Here is a 20,954-nt window from a genome sequence, read left to right as displayed (position 1 = left end):
AGCCTGGTTCCAGGTGCTGTGTTCTTTATTTGTTTAGTCTATTGCTTCTTTCTTTCTAACTTAGCCTACATAATGCAAATACTGAATACTGATCCAATACAAATTACACTGTAATGACCCTGGGAGGCTATAATGGACAGGGAAATATGCATGTGTATAATTATATGTGATAAGTACTATTAATCATCCTTAATAATAGCAAGAAGTCAACTGATAATGCCCATCTGAAAAATTAAGAAATGGTAATATAAGCATGTCATTTAGATATGGAAATAAATACCAAAGGATTCAGCTAGAAGAGCTGAAAGTAGTTGCCTCTAGAGAGAAATGGGGATGGGGAAGGTGGGGAATTGTTCTTTTCATAATAAGCCTTAGAAACTATTTGATTTTTAAAATTTAAATAATTACAGCTTTGATAAAAACAAAAACTAAAAGTAGATCAAAGTGGAAAAGAAACAAATAAACGTGGTCTAACAAGACTAATTTTCAAAAATTCCATCTCAATCAGTGGGTTAACCTTTACACTTCCCAAATTAAAACCCTTGAATCAAATGAGTATTTTTAATCCAAAATATGAAAAGATGGCTGGGGAACACTTCTTGACAATAAAAAAAAAAAAAGTACTTTATTGCATTTTTTCTCTTCTATATCCACTCTAAAACTAGTAAATAACTTCAGATTTTACCAATTGACAAGAACTATAAAGCTAGTATGTGGTATATTTGTTCATTTTCATATCACCCAAGTATTTAGGAAAAATTAGGTCACTTTCAAAACCAAGTCAATAGGGTTTTAGAGGGCTAGGTCCTTTTTTTTTTTAAATGAGTTTATTTATTTATCTTGAGAGAGAAAAAGCATGTGTGAGTGGGGGAGGAGCAGAGAGAGAGGAAGAGAGAGAGAATCCCAAGTAGGCTCTGCACTGTCAGTGCAGAGCCTGATGTGGGGCTTGAACCCTGAACCATGAGATCATGACCTGTGTTGAAGTCAGACTCTTAGCTGACTGAGCCATCCAGGCATCCGTAGAGGGCTATTTCTAAGCCTTTAAAAGAGTAATCTCCCAGAATTTTCCCTGTTCTTTGTTCTTGCTCACAGTAAATCTCTGTGATCAGACCAAATGTCTGATTTTGATTTTTAAGTGCTGTTAGCCAATCTTTTCATTGCCACGTTCTCCAACATTCTTAGAATAAGAACACAGTTTCCTAGAAAAGCTACAGCAATTACACACGACTTGGAAATAAACACTCTATTTTCAAGTCACGAGATGGTATAAGCCTAAAAAAATTTGCAAAACCATACTAATTCTTCAGTAAGTTTACATTTCAATTACTGCAAGGCTGAAAGACTTTAAGTAGGCCATATCAGCCACACTATACAGGAAATTATATCCTAGGAAAGCTCTGTTTTAAAAATAGGCAAAGGAAGAAAGGAAGGTTGCCAAAATACACAGCACTTTCCATTTGTTTTGATTTGAGCACAGCATCTGTTTTATCAGGTGCAATCTACTGTTTGTAGGCTTAAGGGGAATGGTAGTAGTTAGGGTGGAAAGAAGTAAATTAATCTAAAATGTTTGCTTTCTGAAAACAATTTTGAAGTAGATATCAGTGGAATTTAGGTAACAACCAAATACCACAAAGACACTGAGCTTTGGGTTAAGTCAGACTGGACTGTGTACTCCTTAACCCAGCAGAATCAAAGCTGAGAACCTAGACCAATCCCCTTAAGAAATGTACATGTTCTTCAACTCTTCTTCCTTTTCTTATTCATTCATTCACTCATTCATTTAAAAAATATTGAGTACCTATTATATATACCATGTACTGTTCTAGGTAGGGAAATGTATCAGTTAACAAAACAACCAAACTCTATGTAGCTGTTTCTGGTGGGGAGGACAAATACACATACAAATAATATAATATCAGATAATATAAAAGGCCATTAAAAATATAACAGGGAAATATGAAGGTTAACTTTACTAAGAAATTACCATATGCAAAACAAAATCAATTAGGATGGGATCACTATATAGGAAAACTTTCTGAGAACAGAGTTCTAATAAAACTGTTATAATCAAAGTTTATTTTTTTCAACGTTTTTTTTTTCTTTTTTTTTTTTATTTTTGGGACAGAGAGAGACAGAGCATGAACGGGGGAGGGGCAGAGAGAGAGGGAGACACAGAATCGGAAACAGGCTCCAGGCTCCGAGCCATCAGCCCAGAGCCTGACGCGGGGCTCGAACTCACGGACCGCGAGATCGTGACCTGGCTGAAGTCGGACGCTTAACCGACTGCGCCACCCAGGTGGCCCAAAGTTTAAAGTAAGGCCAGGTGAGACTCAGCAAGATAATAATATTCAAACATTTTGTCAAAAGTAAATTTAGGTTTGGGCACCTGGGTGGCTCAGTGGGTTAAGTTTCCAACTCATGATTTTGGCTCAGGTCATGATCTCGAGGTTTGTGAGACTGAGCTCTGCGATGGGCCCAGCATGGAGCGTGGAGCCTGCTTGGGATTCTCCCCCTCCATCTGTCTTGTCCCCACTTGTGCAGGCACGTGCACGCACCCTGTCAAATTAATAAACTGGAAACAAAACAAAAAACCCAAAAAACAACTAAATTTAGGTTGGAAATAGTTACCTGCCAACCCTTTCAAAACCTAATTTCATCTTTAGCCGTTCTGATCTTGGTTGATTTCGATATGTAAGAGTCCTGCCCTAAGTACTGGTTAAACAGCCTCATTGCCCTTCTTTGACAATATCCTTATTTTTGTGGCTCCTGGAGGTCTACTTTGGAAGCACATCCACTGGCTGGTTGTGAAAACTGTTTTACAAGCTAGAATCCTCACCTACTTTTGGTAGAAGAGACAGAATGAAATATTTGTAACAACATATCCAATCTGGTACGCTTCCTGCCTTACTGTTCCATGTTACCCTGGGTAAGTCAATTTATTTCTCCGAGACTGTAACATCGAAACATTCTCCCTGACTTTATTTATTTATTTATTTATTTATTTATTTATTTATTATTTATTTAATTTATTTTATTTATTTTGTGAGGACCAGTGAGATATTATGGTATGCAGAAAAATGTCTCCCTACCCCAAAGATGTCCATGTCCTACCTAATTCCTAAAACCTGTGAGTATGTTACATGGTAAAGGAGTAATCAGGCTGCAGATGGAATTCAGGTTGCTAATCAGCTGACCCTAAGATGCGGATAGGATTGTGGGTTACTCAGGTGGTCCCAAGGTAACCATAAGCATTCCTGTAAGTGGAATTGGGAGGCAGAAGAGAGAACTAGAGGGATGGAAATGTGAGAAGTTTCAGCTCAACGTTTCTGGCTTTGAAGCTGAGGAATAGAACCATTAGCCAAGGATGCAGGCAGCCTGTAGAAGCTAGAAAAGGTAAGGTAAAAGATTTTCCCTTAGACACTCCAGAAAGAGTACAGCCCTGTAAATCCATTTCAGATTTCTGTTCCCTAGGATGGTAAGAGAATAAATACATTTGGGTTGGTTTAAGCCAGTAAGTATTTGGCATTTTGTTATAGTAGCTATTGCAAACAATAATATATAAAAGTATTTTTGAAATTGGTAGGAAATCATATAAATGCAAATGTTTTAATATGATATCTCAGCTTGGTCTCTCTAGCAGCCTGATGGCAGACAACTTGGTCACCACGTCTTCTGAGTTGTAGCACATTTCCTTGTCAAAAGCAAATGCCCTGCCTTCTATTTCAATGCCTTACCATTTTTGCTTTTAGCTTTTTCATTTGTGGAGAGTTGATTACCATGTAATTATCAAACCAATTGCCTTTCTACTTCCCTAGTTTTTCGATCAGTTTGAATGAGAATGTTACTGGATTCTCGCCAAAGGTTATCTTTAATTTATGAAGTAGAATTAAAATTTCAGGGTTAGAACCATTCTTATTCATCCCAAATTTATAGACTAATACAGGAATAAAAATCTGAGTGTTTATTAAGGATTCAAACACAGAAACCCATGTTTTTAAGTCTCTAAAAGATAATACTAACAAAGTTAAAGTGACACATAGTAAGAAATGGATTGGGGTGCCTGGGTGGCTCAGCTGAATAAGTGTCTGACTTTAGCTCAGGTCATGATATCATGGTTCATGGGTTTGAGCCCCGTGTTGGGCTCTGTGCTGACAGCTCAGGGCCTGGATCCTGCTTCCGATTCTGTGTATCCCTCCCTCTCTCTCTCTCTCTCTCTCTCTCTCTCTCTTTCTGCCCCTCTCCTGCTCGTACTCTGTCTGTCTCTCTTCCAAAAAATAAACAAACATTAAAAAAAAAATTAAAAAAATAAAGAAATGAATTAATATTTTATAATGGTTCTTAGGCTAATCCCTAAACACCATCTTTTCTGTTCTTTTAGCATTAGTTTATAAATGACAGGCCTATTATAATTTATTATAACTTACATACTTTATTTATAACTTTGTATATTTATTTATAATTTATTATACCTTCATATTTCTTACTGTTACCCCCTTTTTATTTTAGGGCATGGTATCTGTGTGCCCACTGATATCTTTGTATCACTAGAGCTTCTCATATAAACTTCATTTTCAATTTGTACTTATTTCTTTTCCCAACAAAATCACCCAGATTTGGAGGGAAGACAGGAGTATACCGTAAGCACAGAAATATACACAAAGTCACACACAGGCACACGAGTTCTTATCCTGGGTTTATAATACTTTATAGGTGAAAAAATGGGCACAAAGTTGAGAAAATTCACCCTGTATTTAAACTGTAAAGCTAATCAGATTTAGAAAAACAGATCTCCTTTAATAACAGTATGACAAACATTCCATATGAGGAGGAATGTATTGGCTGGTAGAGTTGACCCTTGAACAACACAGGTTTGAACTGTGTAGGTCCATTTACGCATAAATTTGTTTTACAGGCCTATTAACGTATTTTCTCTTCCCTATGATTTTTCTTAACCTCTTTTCTCTACCTTAACTTTTCTCGTTTCAATGTTTATTTTTGCAAGAGAGGTGGGGGAGGGTCAGAGAGAGAGGGAGACACAGAATCTGAAGCAGGCTCTAGGCTCCCAGCTGTCAGCACAGAGCCAGATGCGGGGCTTGAATGCAGGGACCACGAGGTCGTGACCTGAGATGAAGTCGGACGCTTATCTGACTGAACCACCCAGGTGCCCCTCTAGTTTACTTTTAATATAGTACATAATACACATACATGTGTTTACCTTATGGGTAAGGCTTCTGATCAACAGTAGGCAATTAATAGTTAAGTTTTTGGGGAGTTAAAAATTATACTGCTGTCCGCCAGAGCCTGCTTGGATCCTCTGTCACCCTCTCTCTCTGCCCCTCCCCTATTCACACACTCTCTCTTTCTCTCAAAAAATAAATAAACATTAAAAAAAAAAATTATACTCAGATTTTCCACTGCAGGGGAGGGGGAGGTTGGTGGCTTTTAACCCCTGTGCTGTTCAAGGGTCAACTGTAGAGTCTGATTTAAGAAGAAAAAAGACTGCTATTGTCAGCAGTGATAATACATCTGTATAGTTAAATGAATTAAAAAGTGACAAACCAGTTATGAAAAAAGGAAAAGGTTTGGAGTAAGAAAGAACTATGTTCTCAGTGTACCTATAAATTCACAAGGCTAAAAACCAGACAGCCCCCTAACTTCTTATACTGGAACTGAGACAAAATGAGTAAGAGATCCAATTACTCACTGGATCATACACTTATTTAAATACCAACTGACAGTGAACTTTTTTTGAAACTCCACTTTGGAATTGTATTCAAAATTATTTTTAAAAGACTAACTTCATTAAACTCATATTCATGTAACATTTTTAACCAAAAACAGTATCCCAGCTATTTCTAAAATAATGATTTTCTTGTCTTGTATATCACAGATACATTAAGTTAGAATCAATCACTCATAAAACTATACTTACATATTCCTTCACGTTTTTTGTTTTCACAGCTTTGTATGAATAATATGCAGGATAAAGCATTCCAAACACCAACCTAAAAGTAAAAAGAATGAGAGACTGATCACATACAACAATGCTTTCGACAGCTCAGGAAAATTTCACCTAATAGTAAAGCAGAAACTACATAGGAAATATGCAATAATATAAATTTGTGTAAATGCATATTTGTGCAGACTAAATCTGCTCAGAAAGCAAAGTAAAAATACTTTTGTAACAAAAAGAGGATTTCAATATTCTAGGTATAGTATCACGGGAAAATCACCTTTAAAAAAAACTTTCTCTTTGTATACCTGAAACTAATAACACTGTTAATTATATTTGAATTTTATTTTTTAATTTTTACTTATTTAAAAAAAATTTTTTTTTAATGTTTATTCACTTTTTGATAGAGACAGAGCGTGAGTGGGGGAGGGGCAGAGAGAGAGAGGGAGACACAGAATCCGAAGCAGGCTCCAGGCTCTGAGCTGTCAGAACAGAGCCCGACGTGGGGCTCGAACTCACGGACTGTGAGATCATGACCTGAGCTGAAGTCAGACGCCTAACCGACTGAGCCATCCAGGGGCCCCTATATTTGAATTTTAAAATAAAACCTTTTTCATCACAAAAAATATGATTCCTCGAACATTTGGAAAAGGTAGAAAATCACCAAAAATAAAAATTGTCCCAACTCTCCCAGAGATAACTACAGGCAACATTTTACTGTATGCAAATCCTACTTTTAATCCACATGTAACATTCCCAAAATCTAAATATAACACGTATGTACACGCACAACCTGTAATACAAAAGTGTCCTTTACTCCATGATTTTGAGAAGCACTGGCTTCTAATTATCAATAGTTGATATATTACAACATGCATTAAAATAGCTCTCTGTAAACATTTATAAAATACCTAAATCATTAACAGGACTTAATGCCATCTGTGAAGACTATTTCGCCAAATCCCAGACCCAACAGATATGTACAATCACACATAAAATGAAAGAACAGACATAGAGGTAGCATAACAGTATATATATGGTTTACAGTTGGCATTTTCATGTGACACATCATGGGATTTTTTTTTGCCCCCAAATATTCTATAGTGTGTATTCTTTTTTTTTTTTTTAATTTTTAATTACATTTATTTATTTTCGAGAGACAGAGTGAGACAGAGCATGAGCAAGAGAGGAGCCAAGAGAAAGGGAGACACAGAATCCGAAGCAGGCTCCAGGCTCTGAGCAAGGGTTCAGCACAGAGCCTGATGTGAGGCTCAAGTTCACGAACCAGGAGATCATGACCTGACCCGAAGTCAGACACTTAACAGACTGAACCACCCAGGCGCCCCTACAGTGTGTATTCTTAATATGTTCATTACATTCCACATTGATATGCCCTTACTTTATTTAAATAATCCAATGTTAATAGGCTTTTGGTCAATTTCAGGGGTGTGCTATTGCACGTGACGTAAAAACATTTCACTTCCTGGTTGGGATGTTGCTGCTTCAAATAGTACATACGTTTTTACCTATTACCAAAATGCCCTCCAGAGAAGCAGTTGCACTTTACATTCCTATACACTGCCGATCATGGGTATTATTATTATTATTATTATTATTTTTAAAGTGTGCCAGATGTTTTAATATACATTCCTGAATAGCACTACACATGATTTTCTTTTCAAGTGTTTACTGGCCTTTTGATGCACAGGGTGTATGATATTTTGTTGTCTACTTTTTGGGTCTATTTAAAAAGAATCTTTTGGAATAGTTTTAATTTTACAGAAAGGTTGGGAATATACTATAGTTACCATAAGCTCTACATCATGTTTCCCCTAGACCTTGCATTAGCATGGTACATTTGCCACGATTAACAAACCAATATTGATATATTATTGACTAAAGTCCATCCTCTATTCAGATTTCCTTAGTTTTTACCTACTATCCTTTTTCTGTCCCAAGATCCCATTCAGGATAGCACCTTATGTTTACCTGTCATGTCTCCTTAGCTCCTCTTGGTTGTAAAAGAAAAACAATTTCTCAGATTTTTCTTTGGAAATGACCTTGACAGTCTCGAGGAGTATTACTCAAGAGTACTGGAGGAAGTCCCTTTACTGTAATTTGCCTGATGTTTTTCTCATGATTAAATCAAGGTATGGGTTTTGGGAGGAAGACCACAAGAGGTAAAGTACCATTTCCTCCTATCATATCAAGGACACACTATCGACATGAATTATCACTATTGATGTTAACCTTGACCACCTGGCTGAGGTAGTGTTTGTCAGACTTTAAACTGTAAGGTTACTCCCCACCTCACCCCTGTCCATTCTTTGGAAGAAAGCCACTATGCACAGGGCACACTTGAGCAGGGAACTGTGTTCTACCTTCTTGACAGTGGAATATCTATATGAATTATTTGGAATCTTTCTGCAAAGGAGATTAGTCTATTCTCCATTTATTTATTCAATGATCTGTTTATATCAACATGGACTCCTATATTTTTATTTTACACTTTGGATTCTAATCCAATAGTACTTCATTTTGTTATTCAAGGCTTTGAACACTAACATCTTTCAGTTCGCTCCTGTGTCCCTCTGACAGACCTATAATTGTGAGGTTTTTTTTTGAGCAGTTTGCTACTTTCTGGCACTACATGATGCCCTGGGCTCATAATGTGTATTTCCTGACTCATTCTTACAATCAGTCATTTCTCCAAGGAGCCTTGGTTCTTCTCACTGGAGGATGGTATTTAAGACCAAGTTCTGGGGACGACATATGCTCACTGTTCCTGGAGTGTTGTAGCTTCTTTGTCTATTTTGCATATTAACCAATATCTGTCTAAGTTGTTATCTTTTGATTCTAAAGTTTGCTAAGATATGTGTTAAATTATGTTTGTTGGGCTGTCATTTAAAAAGATGCCACAGGCTAGATGGGTTAAGCAAAGATATTTATTTTCTCATAGTTTTGGAGGCTACAACAAGGCCAAGATCAAGGTGTCAGCAGGTTTGGTTTCTTTTGAGGTCCTTCTCCTTGGATTGTAATGGTCACTTTCTCACTGTGTCCTCACATGGTCATCCCTTGGACTGTGCAAACTTGGGTTATAAGAACACCAGTCATATTGGATTAAAACACTCTAAAGACTTCATTTTAACTTAATCACCTTAACTTTTTATCTCCAAATAGTTACATTCTGAGGTACTGAGGGTTAGGACTTTGACAAATGCATTTGGAAAGGGGACATAAGTCAGCCCTTAACATATATATTTATGACCTTAATGTATATATTTATGAGCTTTTATATTAAATAAGCTTTTCTTACACTGAGAATGAGTATTTACATTTCCATAATTTTAGTTCATTTATAGTTTATTTTTTTGCGGGGGGAGGGATAGTAAATCCCTGGTGACTTCATTACCCCTCAGAAAATGAACCCTGGGTTTGGGGCTGATGTCACCAGTTTAGAGGAATAGCAAGTCTTCTGCTGGGGATTTTATTTTCACCAACTGGAAGCCACATCAGTAACAGTCTCTGTCTCACCTAACAACACTACTAGCAGGAGTCAATTCATAGGCTCTGGATATGGGATTTTTAGCTGTGCCACAGAACCTAGGGCTTTATGATTTAACACAGGGCACCCCCCCCCCCCAAAAAAAAAGGCACAGAGGCTATCTAACCTAGTTACTTCTGAGAAAGGGACCAACATTAAGAACTGAAGAACAAGAACACAATTTCCAGGTCTGTTGGGTGTTCATCCCCACTACTGACACGAGGTACAATCCCACAGTTAGTCATCATATTTCTAGCATACGTATTCAAGTTATTTTAGTTCACCTTGTATTTCCCTTTAGAATTTGGATACAATCACCTCCTGCCATAGTCCCATGTCATCTTGTACCCCTGGATTTAAATTCAACATGAGACTCATTTCTGTCACCATTTGGATCTTGGACTCCTCCTTCCCCTGCTATAATATCCATCCAATCTCTAACCCAGTCCTGTTGGTTTTTCCTTGGTGAAAGTCCAAATGTGCATCTTCCTGTTTTATTTTCAAACCCATGGCCAATGATACGTCTAGGCTCGTGCCATCTCATCTGACTTCCTGAAAAATTTCCCAACACATCCCTCTGGCTCCAATGTCAATTCAATCTTCCTAATACACCTACTGCACTGTCTTGCTTAAAGACTTCAATAGTTGGCCTCCATACCTCCTTGTTGACCAGCCCCTATGGCGGCGGCTCATCAAAACATAATTTGAAAATCTCTTCCTTATAAAATCCATCTGTTCCAATATGGTTTTCTCAATATGCCTTTTTTTTTTTTTTACCTTACTCAATCCTTTTTTCTTCAAGAGCTACCTACCCCTTCATAGACTTCTAAATTGTTTTTTTTTAAGTGTGTGACTTTCTTTTTTTTTTAATTAAAAAATAAAATTTTAATGTTTGTTTTTGAGAGAGAGATAGAGACAGAGCACCAGCAGGGGAGGGGCAGAGAGAGAGGGAGACACAGAATCCGAAGCAGGCTCCAGGCTCTGAGCTGTCAGCACAGAGCCCTATGCGGGGCTCAAACCCACAAACTGCGAGATCATGACCTGAGCTGAAGTCAGACTCTTAACCAACTGAGCCACCCAGGCGCCCCTAAATTGTTTTGATTTTTAGAATGTGTCAGGATTAATCACTTTGCCTTTAGCAGATTCTAGATTGTATTTTTTAAGGTAAGTGATTTCCAAAACAGGTATTTTCTCATATATAGTAAGGATTTGGTGCTAGTTTATACAATGCATATAGGTGCTTTACCTTTATTTTTTAACCTCTGTATTGAATAGAATCAGTCAAATGAATAAACACAATATCCCCTAACATCTCACTCTTGTAAGAGTAGAAAACAATAATGTATTTCAATTGGAACACAGGAAAGGCTAAATGTCTTAGTAAACAGTGGGACAATTTTTTAAGGACCACCACTATTATAATTTATTACTGCTCTAATGTGAATATTACTGAGTAATTTATTACTAACATCTGTAATATTTTCTAGGTTTTTTTTTTTTTTTCTGGTTTATTTTCTTTAATATTGGGTCCTACTCTGGATGTTTGCGACATGGGAGGTCGGGCATAAAGCCAGAGTATGAGCACAGTGTATAAAATCATATAGTTTATTTTAAAAGGCCACCTACAAAATAAACTCATGGTTTATAAAGAAAGTGTTTGCTACAAATAAAATTCACTCATAAATTTGAATACTGTTTCAGTTCTGGAGGCAGGAAGAAATAGTTACTCATTTCCTCTTAATCTTATTTCTGCCTAAAGAGGGAAAATTTTGCCAAAATACTCATGATACCCTTTCCTCCCACTAAGGTAAAGTTTTATATATGAACACTGGCTATATTGAAAATTCTGTACCTTTTTTTAAAAAGGAAATTTTATGAGAATGTAGTAATAGGGGTGGCCCTTATATCGTATTTCATATATAGAAAATACCTGAAATAGCTATTTTCTGGACATATATTCAGACATAAATCCATCATTCACCAAAACTGTCCTAGAGAAGAACAGTGTATTCAAAGACCAGTCTCTGAAGCAACAAGGAGGAGTGCTCTTAGTACTAGAATAATATCCTTAATTTTTTTTTTAATGTTTATTTATTTTTGAGACAGAGAGAGACAGAGCATGAATGGGGGAGGGTCAGAGAGAGAAGACACAGAATCTGAAGCAGGCTCCAGGCTCTGAGCTCTCAGCACAGAGCCCGACGCGGGACTCGAACTCACGGACCTTAAGATCATGACCTGAGCCGAAGTCGGACGCTTAACCGACTGAGCCACCCAGGCGCCCCTAGAATAATATCCTTAATGCATAAAAGTTATCTGGATTTCATCAAATATTGATTAAAGCTTTTCCTTATTAAGATTCTAAACACAGTTTACTGTAGAATTTTTAGAAGATGTAAAATAGTAAAAAAAAATGACAAAAATCACTAAGTAATCCCATTACTGAATGAACCATCTTTTCTGTTAAATGCCATTCCAAATATTTATATGTATTTGTTATAATTTTTATCAAATGGTCTCAAGTTTGACCTATCATTCTCTTAAATGCTTTAAAAAACCTTCAAGTACCAATAAAATTTTAATAACAAAACTGGCCAAGGGATTAATTTACATCTAAACAAGTCACAAAACACTAATTCCAAGGATTTAAACTTTATTGTCATTCTTTTAAGAAATGATTATGAAAAATGAAAACTACAGTATAGAAACAGAATAGTATTAATATAACTTCCCTATACCTATCATCTACTTTTAAGAATTACTAACATTGGGGTACCTGGGTGGCTCAGGAGGTTAAGTGTCCAACATTGGCTCAGGTCATGATCTCACAGTTCGTGGGTTCAAGCCCCACATCAGGCTCTCTGCTGTCAGCACAGAGCCCACTTTGGATCTTCTGTCCCCTTCTCTTTCTCTCTCTCTCTCCCCTTCCCTGGCTTGCACTCTCTCTCAAAAATAAATAAACATTAAAAAAATAATTAAAAAAAATCTTTAACATTAATCCTTAGCATTTTGGTATTTTCCAGTTTTTTCTATGATCTCTTTAAAGAACATTATTTTAAAATATAATTAACATATTTAAAGACAATATTTTAGAAACAATATTTTATAACCTAATTAAAACATAATTTAAACATAATTAACTGACATCTTAGGGCAGGATAAATATATACTCTTTCAGTAAACGTGATATTATAAGCCATTTTGTTACGTCTTTACATATCCTTAAAGAATATCATTTAAAAAGTGCATGGTATGTATGGGGCACCTGCGTGGTTCAGTCAGTTAAGTGTCCGACTCTTCATTTTTGGCTTAGGTCAGCTTGCAGAGCCTGCTTGGGGTTTTCTCTCCCTCCCTTCCTCTTCCTCTCTCTTTCTCTGCCCCTCCCCTGCCAACATGTGCTCTCTCAAAATAAATACATAAACATAAAAAAACTACATGGTACGGGTGCCTGGGTGGGTCAGTTGGTTGAGCGTCCTACTTCAGGTCAGGTCGTGATCTCACGGTTCATGGGTTCGAGCCGGGAGTCAGGCTCTGTGCTGATGGCTCAGAGCCTGGAGCCTGCTTCAGATTCTGTGTCTCCCTCTCTCTCTGCCCCTACCCTGCTCACGCTCTGTCTCTGTCTCTCAAAAATAAATAAATGTAAAAAAAAAAACAATTTAAAAAAAAAGACATGGTATAATATTAACTCATATGGATGAAAATCATTTAAATCCTTTCCTATGTTTACTACTATTTTAATTAACGCTATGGTGAACCATCTTTCTACGACTACTAATAATTAATAATTATTGACATTTTATACTATGCAGGATAGTAAGCAGTTTCCATATATTGCTGCACTTAATTCTCACAATAATACCCAGAGACCGGTACTATTTTCATACCTGTTCTACAGATGTGAAGACTGAGGCTGATACACTGTATTATTGTTTTTGTATGATTGTTCTAATCCATATCTTAGAAAAACACAGTTCATCTGCTGAAAAAAATGCCTACTGACTATCTATGTGACTTTTTTTCTAAGCCTGTTACAAATAGTCCTTGAATGAGTAATTTCCCCATAAGAATATAAACTGATGCTACTCTTCTAAAGAATAGTTTGGTAATATATAACAAAACCTTTGAAATCTCAAACCCTTTGGCCTAGTTATTCCACGTTAGGATGTCATTAGGAAATAAACACTAATTTTTAAATGTGGGTTTTGGAGAGTGCATGAGAGAGCCAGTAAACTTACAAGGTGTATGACATTAGTTTAACTTCTGTATCATTACTAAAAAAAAAAAAAATCCCAAAATATTATAGCTAATGATATTAACATTTCTGAACTATTTTAATTTCCCCTGAGATTGTCTTTAGATAATAAATTTCCTCTCTAATAACATAAAAGAATTTGTTGTAGTTCATTAAAAGTAAGTGCAACAAGTAGCTCATTGCCAATAATAGGAACTACATGATACTAATGCGTAACAAGATAATGCTCCCACAGGAATTACTTGACAAATTCTCCTTATTTCACTGCTTTTAGAATCATACTCCCAAACAAACAAACAGTAATGATGATGTTCTATTAGATGAAAGAACTGAAAACAACTCAGACTGGAGATGAACTAAAATGGGATACCAAATATGAAACAGACAAAATAAACTACAGAGTCAAAAACCAGAATGATGATAGATACACCAGGCTGTTAGCATGAGTTAGTCACAATTAACACAGATAACCATATATACTCTCAAAAAGCGACACAGAATATAACACTCCAGGCCCTTATCGAAGATTGTAAACTGCATTTGTCTGCAATCCACTTTACACTACAGAGACCAGTGAAATTTACATAAGATAGCCTGCATAAGGATGGCAAACACAGAGAAGTTTCTCTGCTGTTCTCCATTCCTGTAACCCAGACAGACTGTACTCCTTTCTGCTGACCCTGGTCTCAGAGTCCTCTTCAACACAGCACCATCAACTCACACCTACAAAGGACAGGAGCTGAGTAGACTTATTTGCCATGTTTTGTCAGCCTTGTTCTAAATCTTTATTCCTCTAGGAGGTGTCATTCCAAATTTGAATCAAGCTTGACCATCAGGTTACTGTTAAACCTCTCCTTTAAGGGAAAAGTCATTTCAACTGAGATGCTTTTTAATATTACATTCTTGGGGCGCCTAGGTAGCTCAGTTGGCTGAGCATGTGACTTGGCTCAGGTCATGGTCTTGCAGTCTGTGAGTTCAAGCCCCACATCGGGCTCTGGGCTGACAGCTCAGAGCTTGGAGCTGGCTTTAGATTGTGTCTCCCTCTGTCTCTCCCCCTCCCCGGCTCGCACTCTGTTTCTCTCTCAAAAATAAACATTTAAAAAAATTAAGAACGTATTTTTATGGTTTAAAAAATTTTTTTCTTGAGGTATAGGAAACAGCCATGTGAAACCCATGGCTATAAATACTAGAGGAATGTGTTAAGGGCATTGTCTATGAGTACCCCTCTACATGAAATTTCATGTATGTGATTTACTTTGGAATTTAGTAAATGCAATGCTTAGCATTCTAGGAGAATATGATGGTAAAAATATTATTCCCTCCCTCCCCCCAATCCCTGATTGCTAGGAAGCTCAGAAACAAAAAATCTGTTGTTCAACTTGATTATCATGTATGGCGAACCTTAAGATTGGCATATTTGTATTTACAAATTCTGATTTTCGACTTTGCAATTTTTTTCTAGCAGTGAAACTCTTATTTTTCTTTGCATTTTAACATCTACATTTGGCAAAAAAGTTCTCAAATCATTCTGAAGAACATAAGAGCATGTAAATTAATAGGATATAATAATCACTGCGATGAAGCACAAAATCAGCTCTAAGGTGCCAGAGAACCAAGAAAAACATTTTTAGTTTAGGAAGCTAGTGGCTGAGAACCATTAGTAGTTCCTCAACTTAGACATACATCAGAATCACCCAGAGAGCTGCTGCTTTAATATTGTGTTTGTTGTTGCTCATAAATTTAACACCAGTAACTAATTTAAAGAACATAAGAATGAAAAAGCAAAGTAAAAGTCTTTTCCTGTTTTGAAACCACATAGTTCCCCAAAGATAGGCATGCAAATAGTTTCCTGTGTATCCTATGGTAAAGTAACTTAAATACATAGGACATATTAAAAACCGACAGTAAATATTCAAACTCCGCATTTTCCAATCATCTTAGTACATTTTACTATGTGGTCTTGAAGTTATTTACATCTATTCGTCTGTATGGTGGAAATGCTCATTGCACCGTGTGTCTCTCCTCCCAGCTCCACATTCAGTGACCTCACATTGGTGGCTTGAAAAGGCTATTATTGTAGGGAGAATTCACATCAGAGAAATTAGCAAACAGTATGAATCAGACCTTTTTCTCTCAGTTGGTAAGCATTACCAGCACACCACTGGATATGTGTTTTAGCCAAGGGAAACTACAGTATCTCTCCATCAGAAAAACCATGAAACACTGTATGTAGAGGGAATTCACCGAATTTACTGAAGTAAATAAAAGGCAGGCTATTATGGCAACCAAGTTTATAAAGGGTTTCATGCAAGACAGAGAAAAAGAAAAAAAAGTTTTCTGCCCTTTACCATAATTCACTTCAATTCTGTTTGACTATTAGATCTCTAATATTAACAAAGACTCTTCTGAATTTCCAAAATAGAATCTTAACTGGTAAGGTATCCTAGAAACAGTATTGTTTTAAAAAAATTATTTTGAGGGAGAGAGAAAGTGCATGCACATGTGCACACGAGCAGGGGAGGGGCAGAAGGAGAGGCAGAGAGAATCCTAAGCAGTCTCCTAGGCTGTCAGCGCAGAGCTGGATGCGGGGCTCAATCTCATGACCGTGAGGTCATGACCTGAGCCAAATGACCTATGCCAGACACTTAAATGACTGAGCCACCCAGGCATCCCTCATTATGCTGCTGTTTAAAGCAGCCATCAAAGTTTGTGCATGATCACTGCCAGAATAATACACAACTCTGTCTTACACAAATTTTGAGAAAGATTTATTGCTAAGAATCTTGGCTAGTAGAGAATTCCCATTCAGTAAAACACAGTTAAGTGGCCATCAGGTAACTACAGCCTTGTAGAGAATTATGAAAATTACATAAAGAAAAAGTCAAACCCATGAGAAGAAAATCTCAGATCCTGAATTCTGTAACCAATGATATAAGTTTAAAACTGCCAAGGAGAGATAAAGACAGTAAAAATTCCTCTGAAAGACCTTATACATGTTTCAATTATAGTCATCAAGCACTAGGAAGCTTGGAATTTTCATGTTGTCAGAGCTAAACTTCTAATTTTACCCCAGAGCTTCTCATTTCTACTTTAAAAGGAAAGCTAAAGATAAACTAGGGGACAGAAATCAGTCCACAAGCAAATCAGACTCGTACTTCATCTCCCCTAGCCACTCCCATCCCTTCCCACCACTAGGGCCTATTATGTGGTAGACCCAAACCAAAGAAAACTGTTTAAAAAGAATGCTGAACTCAGTACACTATAGAACCAAGGGGTGAAGACCCTTGAAGCACTCAAGTAACCTTGCATCCGGTGGGCAGAGTTCCACAGAATATGGGGACTGTCATCTTGTAACTAAGTGAGCCAATCTCCAGCATTCCCCAGTTTACCAAGTGTAATTTTTCTGAGTGTCACTACAAGTAAACTCCAAGGTGGGGTAAGTATTATTCTATTTCTACAGATGATAAATGTAAGGCTTGGAGACATTAAGGAACTTCTGAACTAAGTACCCAGCAAGTGTCAAAGCCAAAACATAAGAAACACAAAACTTCTAATTTTAAGAGTTGTGCTCTTCCCTCCATAGCAAAATAAAACAAAAAACCCACCAAAAATCAAAACAACTTCCTACTTCATGTAATCTATAACCCATAGCAAGCAGATCCCCAATATTAGTTGAAGTCAGTATTCAGAAGTTACCTAAGAAATTGTGACCCATCAATATACTACTCTCATATATAGAAAGATTTCAGAGACACATTTCTTGGTTGTGTACAAAGTCTACATGGAGGAATACCTGCATCTTTAGTTTAAATTTATAGGTTCTCCGATTTTTATCCAACTGGTTAGGTGACTATACTAGATGGGGTTAAGAATTACTCCTATGAGCTGACCAACCCCACTCTTATGTTAGCTGTTAATTCAAGAGGAACGGTTTTCTTTATTTAGCCTTTCAATACAGGGTATGTTGAAACCCAAACTTAGCATTAGCTCCATCAACACTAATAACAAGAGTTCAGTTGTAATCTAAGGTTTTAAAAAAGCTTGCATTGAAGGAAAATCCCAAACCACTTTTGAAAATGTTGGGAAAATTTCCTTTTTAAAAATACATGCCTCAAAATGACTATGGAAATCCATAAATGTGGATTCTCTCTTGTTCTGTGCAGTTCATTCAGCACTACATGACCATGAAGTGAACTTCCATGAATTGCACTCAGATCTAAAATTGCTGCCCAGTGGTGCCTGGGTGGCTCAGTTAGTTAAGTGTCCGACTCTTGATTTTGGCTCAAGTCATGATCTCATGGTCTTTAGATCAAGCTCTGTGTTAGTCTTCACACTGGGTGTGGAGCCCGCTTATGATTCTCTCTCTCCTTCTCCCTCTCTCCCTCCCCTGTTCACGTCTTCTCTCTCAAAAAAATAAAATAAAACTAAATTAAAAAATAAAATTGTGGCCAAGTCCTCCCTTTGGACACTTTGTGTAGCTTGGACTGCACAGCAGTCAACTATGGTCACCTCACAGATGCACATGACAACTCTTCTAGGTTCCACCCACCCTAAGGTGAATTTAATATTCTGCTTTAAAATAATCTTTTAATTCCTCTCCATTACACAAAAACAGGTATCACTGATGGCATCCTATGCGCCAGGTACTGTCTTCTAGCACTAAAGATACATCTGTGAACTCCGCATTGCTTTTAATTAAAACTAAGTTTTCAGTGATGTGGAAATCAAAACATTCTAGTATGTTTGTTTGTTTTGTTTTAAGTAGGCTCAACATAGGACTAGAACTGACGACCCTGAGATCAAGACCTAAGCTGGGATCAAATGTCGGACATTTAACCAACTAAGCCACCCAGGTGCCCAAAACATTCTATTTTTATATTTCTTAAACCACTTCATTTCATTCATCCAAATCTTTCCAGTACTTCCAGTATCTCCAACTCAGTGATTTTTTTTTTTCCTCATGCCTTTCCCTAGAGCTAGAATACCTCCTTTTTCATAAGCATCCTACATGTTACTATTTCTCATTAATGAGGTTGCATGGTTTGGTCTCCCTATTTTGTGTAGCAAATGAGTAACAGGAATTTTTATGTTCTGGTCATTTTTGTAATTTAAACATGAAAGAATTAAATAGTCTTTATATTCTCTTCTCTTGAGATAGTCAACTGATTAGAGGATGTCTAAGTACTTTCTTTGTATAAGAAAATTAGAGAGGGAACTTTATACTATCTTGGACAACTCACTAGCAGAAAAAGCAAGCAAACATGTGCTGCAAGAACTACACCACCACCTAATTTAATTCTGATGTCAGTAAGACAGCACAAAACCAGCATGCTGACTGGTTGGTACTACCAAGCCCTCTGCCTCTTATGAAACATCATTCATTGTTTCATGAGAAGCAGTTTTAGATGACCCTACTCCTGTTTTTGAGAAATAGTATAGTCTCTACCAATTGTGATCTTGTTTTTTGCTCCTTAAAAAAAAACAAAAAAACATATGTGTGTGTGTGTACACATGCGCGCACACACACACACACACACACACACACACACACGATTAAACAAAGGGCAATTGATCTATCAATTCTAAAGAAAGCGGCGTTAAAATTCCTCTTCATTAGAGGACTGCTGTATGTTAAAGAGACTAAAGAGAAATGACAATTAAGTGCAGTGTGTAATCTTTGATTGGATTCTGGATTAAGAACAACAGTGCAGGGACACCTGGGTGGCTCGGTCATTTAAGAGTCTGACTCTGGATCTCAGTTCTGGTCTTGATCTCAGGGTCAGAGTTCAAGCCCTGCGTTTTTGTTTCTGTTTTTCAAACAAACAAGCAAACAAACAACTGTGCAGCTATATAAGGCATTATCAGGACAATGCTGGCAGTTTGAATATGAACTGTACTTTTGGTATTAATATCTCATCAATGTTACATTTTTGGGAGGATATTAGTCTTGAGGCTATATAAGAATGCCCTTGTTTAGAGACATAATAATCAGGGCTAAATGTCACAATGTCTTCAACTTTCTAAACATTTTTAATTTTAATAGAGATTTAGATTTACAGAAAAATTGTGATAATAGTACAGACAGTTCCCATATATCACAATGCAGTTTCCCCATTAAAATCTTACCTTAGAATGGAACATTTGCACAACAGTGAGCCATTAACAATGCATTAGTATTAATTAAAGTTCATACTTTATTCAGATTTGCTCAGTTTCTACATATATCTATTCTAGGATTCCATCTGGGATCCCACCCATTTACCACATTACATTTGATCATGGTCTCCCTGGGCTCCTTAGAAAGTTTCTCAAGCTTTTCTTATTTTTGATGCCTTGACAGTTTTGAGGAGTACTGGTCAAATATTTTTTAGAATGACCCTCAATTGGGATTCTTCCTTTGTTTTTTGTCAGGATTGGATTGGGGATAAGGGTTTCTGGGGGGTTTATCACAAACATGATACGCCATCTTCATTACGTATCAAGAGTATGTACAATCAGCATGACTTAATCATTTATGATGTTAACCTTGATCACTTGATTGCAGCAGTATTTTTCAGGACAGTTATAACCATCCCCCACCCCCAACCCCCTCCAAAATCCTGCCCCACTTCCCACACCATACGTTTGGGAAGAAAGTCACTATGTAAATCCTGTGCGCGTTGAGTGGCAAGTTATGTTCCACCACCTTGAGAGCAGAGCATCTATATACACTCTTTGGAATTCCCCTGTGTGGGAGATTTTTCCATTTTCCTCCATTCATTTATTCAATCATTATTTATATCACTATGACTCACAGATATTTATTGTACATTTTGGGTTCTATTACACTACTGCTTTATTGTGTTGCTCAAATTGTTCTAGATTTGGTCATTGGGATCTCTTTCAGTTGGCTCCTATATCCCTTTAACATACCATCATTGTTCTTATTTTTATCTTTTTTGAGCACTTTGCTATTTTCTGGCACTGCAAGATAGTCCAGGCTTATCTTGTCAATACTTTTTGCCGCATTCCTAGAATCAGCTATTTTGCCAAGGAGCCCTGGTTCCTTCTATTGGAAAATGTATCTGAAACCAAGATCTGAGTGGTGGGTGTGCTCGCTACTACTAAAGTATTCCTGATTCTAGGCCCTCCTTTGTTTACTTTATATCTTAACCAATATTTTTCTAGTATGTTGTCTTTTGATTTTGTTTATGAATTTTGCTAATATG

General features: G+C 36.9%; 1 protein-coding gene across 2 annotated transcripts in view; it reads right to left on the bottom strand.

Moving 5' to 3' along the window:
* REEP3 (receptor accessory protein 3) overlaps positions 1 to 20,954 on the bottom strand; it is a 102,383-nt gene that overhangs the window by 51,425 nt on the left and 30,004 nt on the right. For both annotated transcript variants that reach the window (XR_015241620.1, XM_086679816.1), the window contains exon 2: positions 5,933 to 6,005. Coding sequence is in view for 1 of the 2 variants with exons in the window: in XM_086679816.1 (XP_086535942.1) it covers positions 5,933 to 6,005 (73 nt within the window). In the remaining variant the exon portion in view is untranslated. The remainder of the gene's footprint in view (positions 1 to 5,932; positions 6,006 to 20,954) is intronic.

Source organism: Puma concolor, chromosome D2 (genome assembly GCF_028749965.1).
Source record: "Puma concolor isolate L17-30 chromosome D2, mPumCon1.1.hap2, whole genome shotgun sequence".
In the NCBI taxonomy this organism is placed as follows: Eukaryota; Metazoa; Chordata; class Mammalia; order Carnivora; family Felidae; genus Puma; species Puma concolor.
The sequence above is the reverse complement of the archived record's forward strand: the minus strand, read 5'-3'. Positions and strand labels throughout refer to the sequence as shown.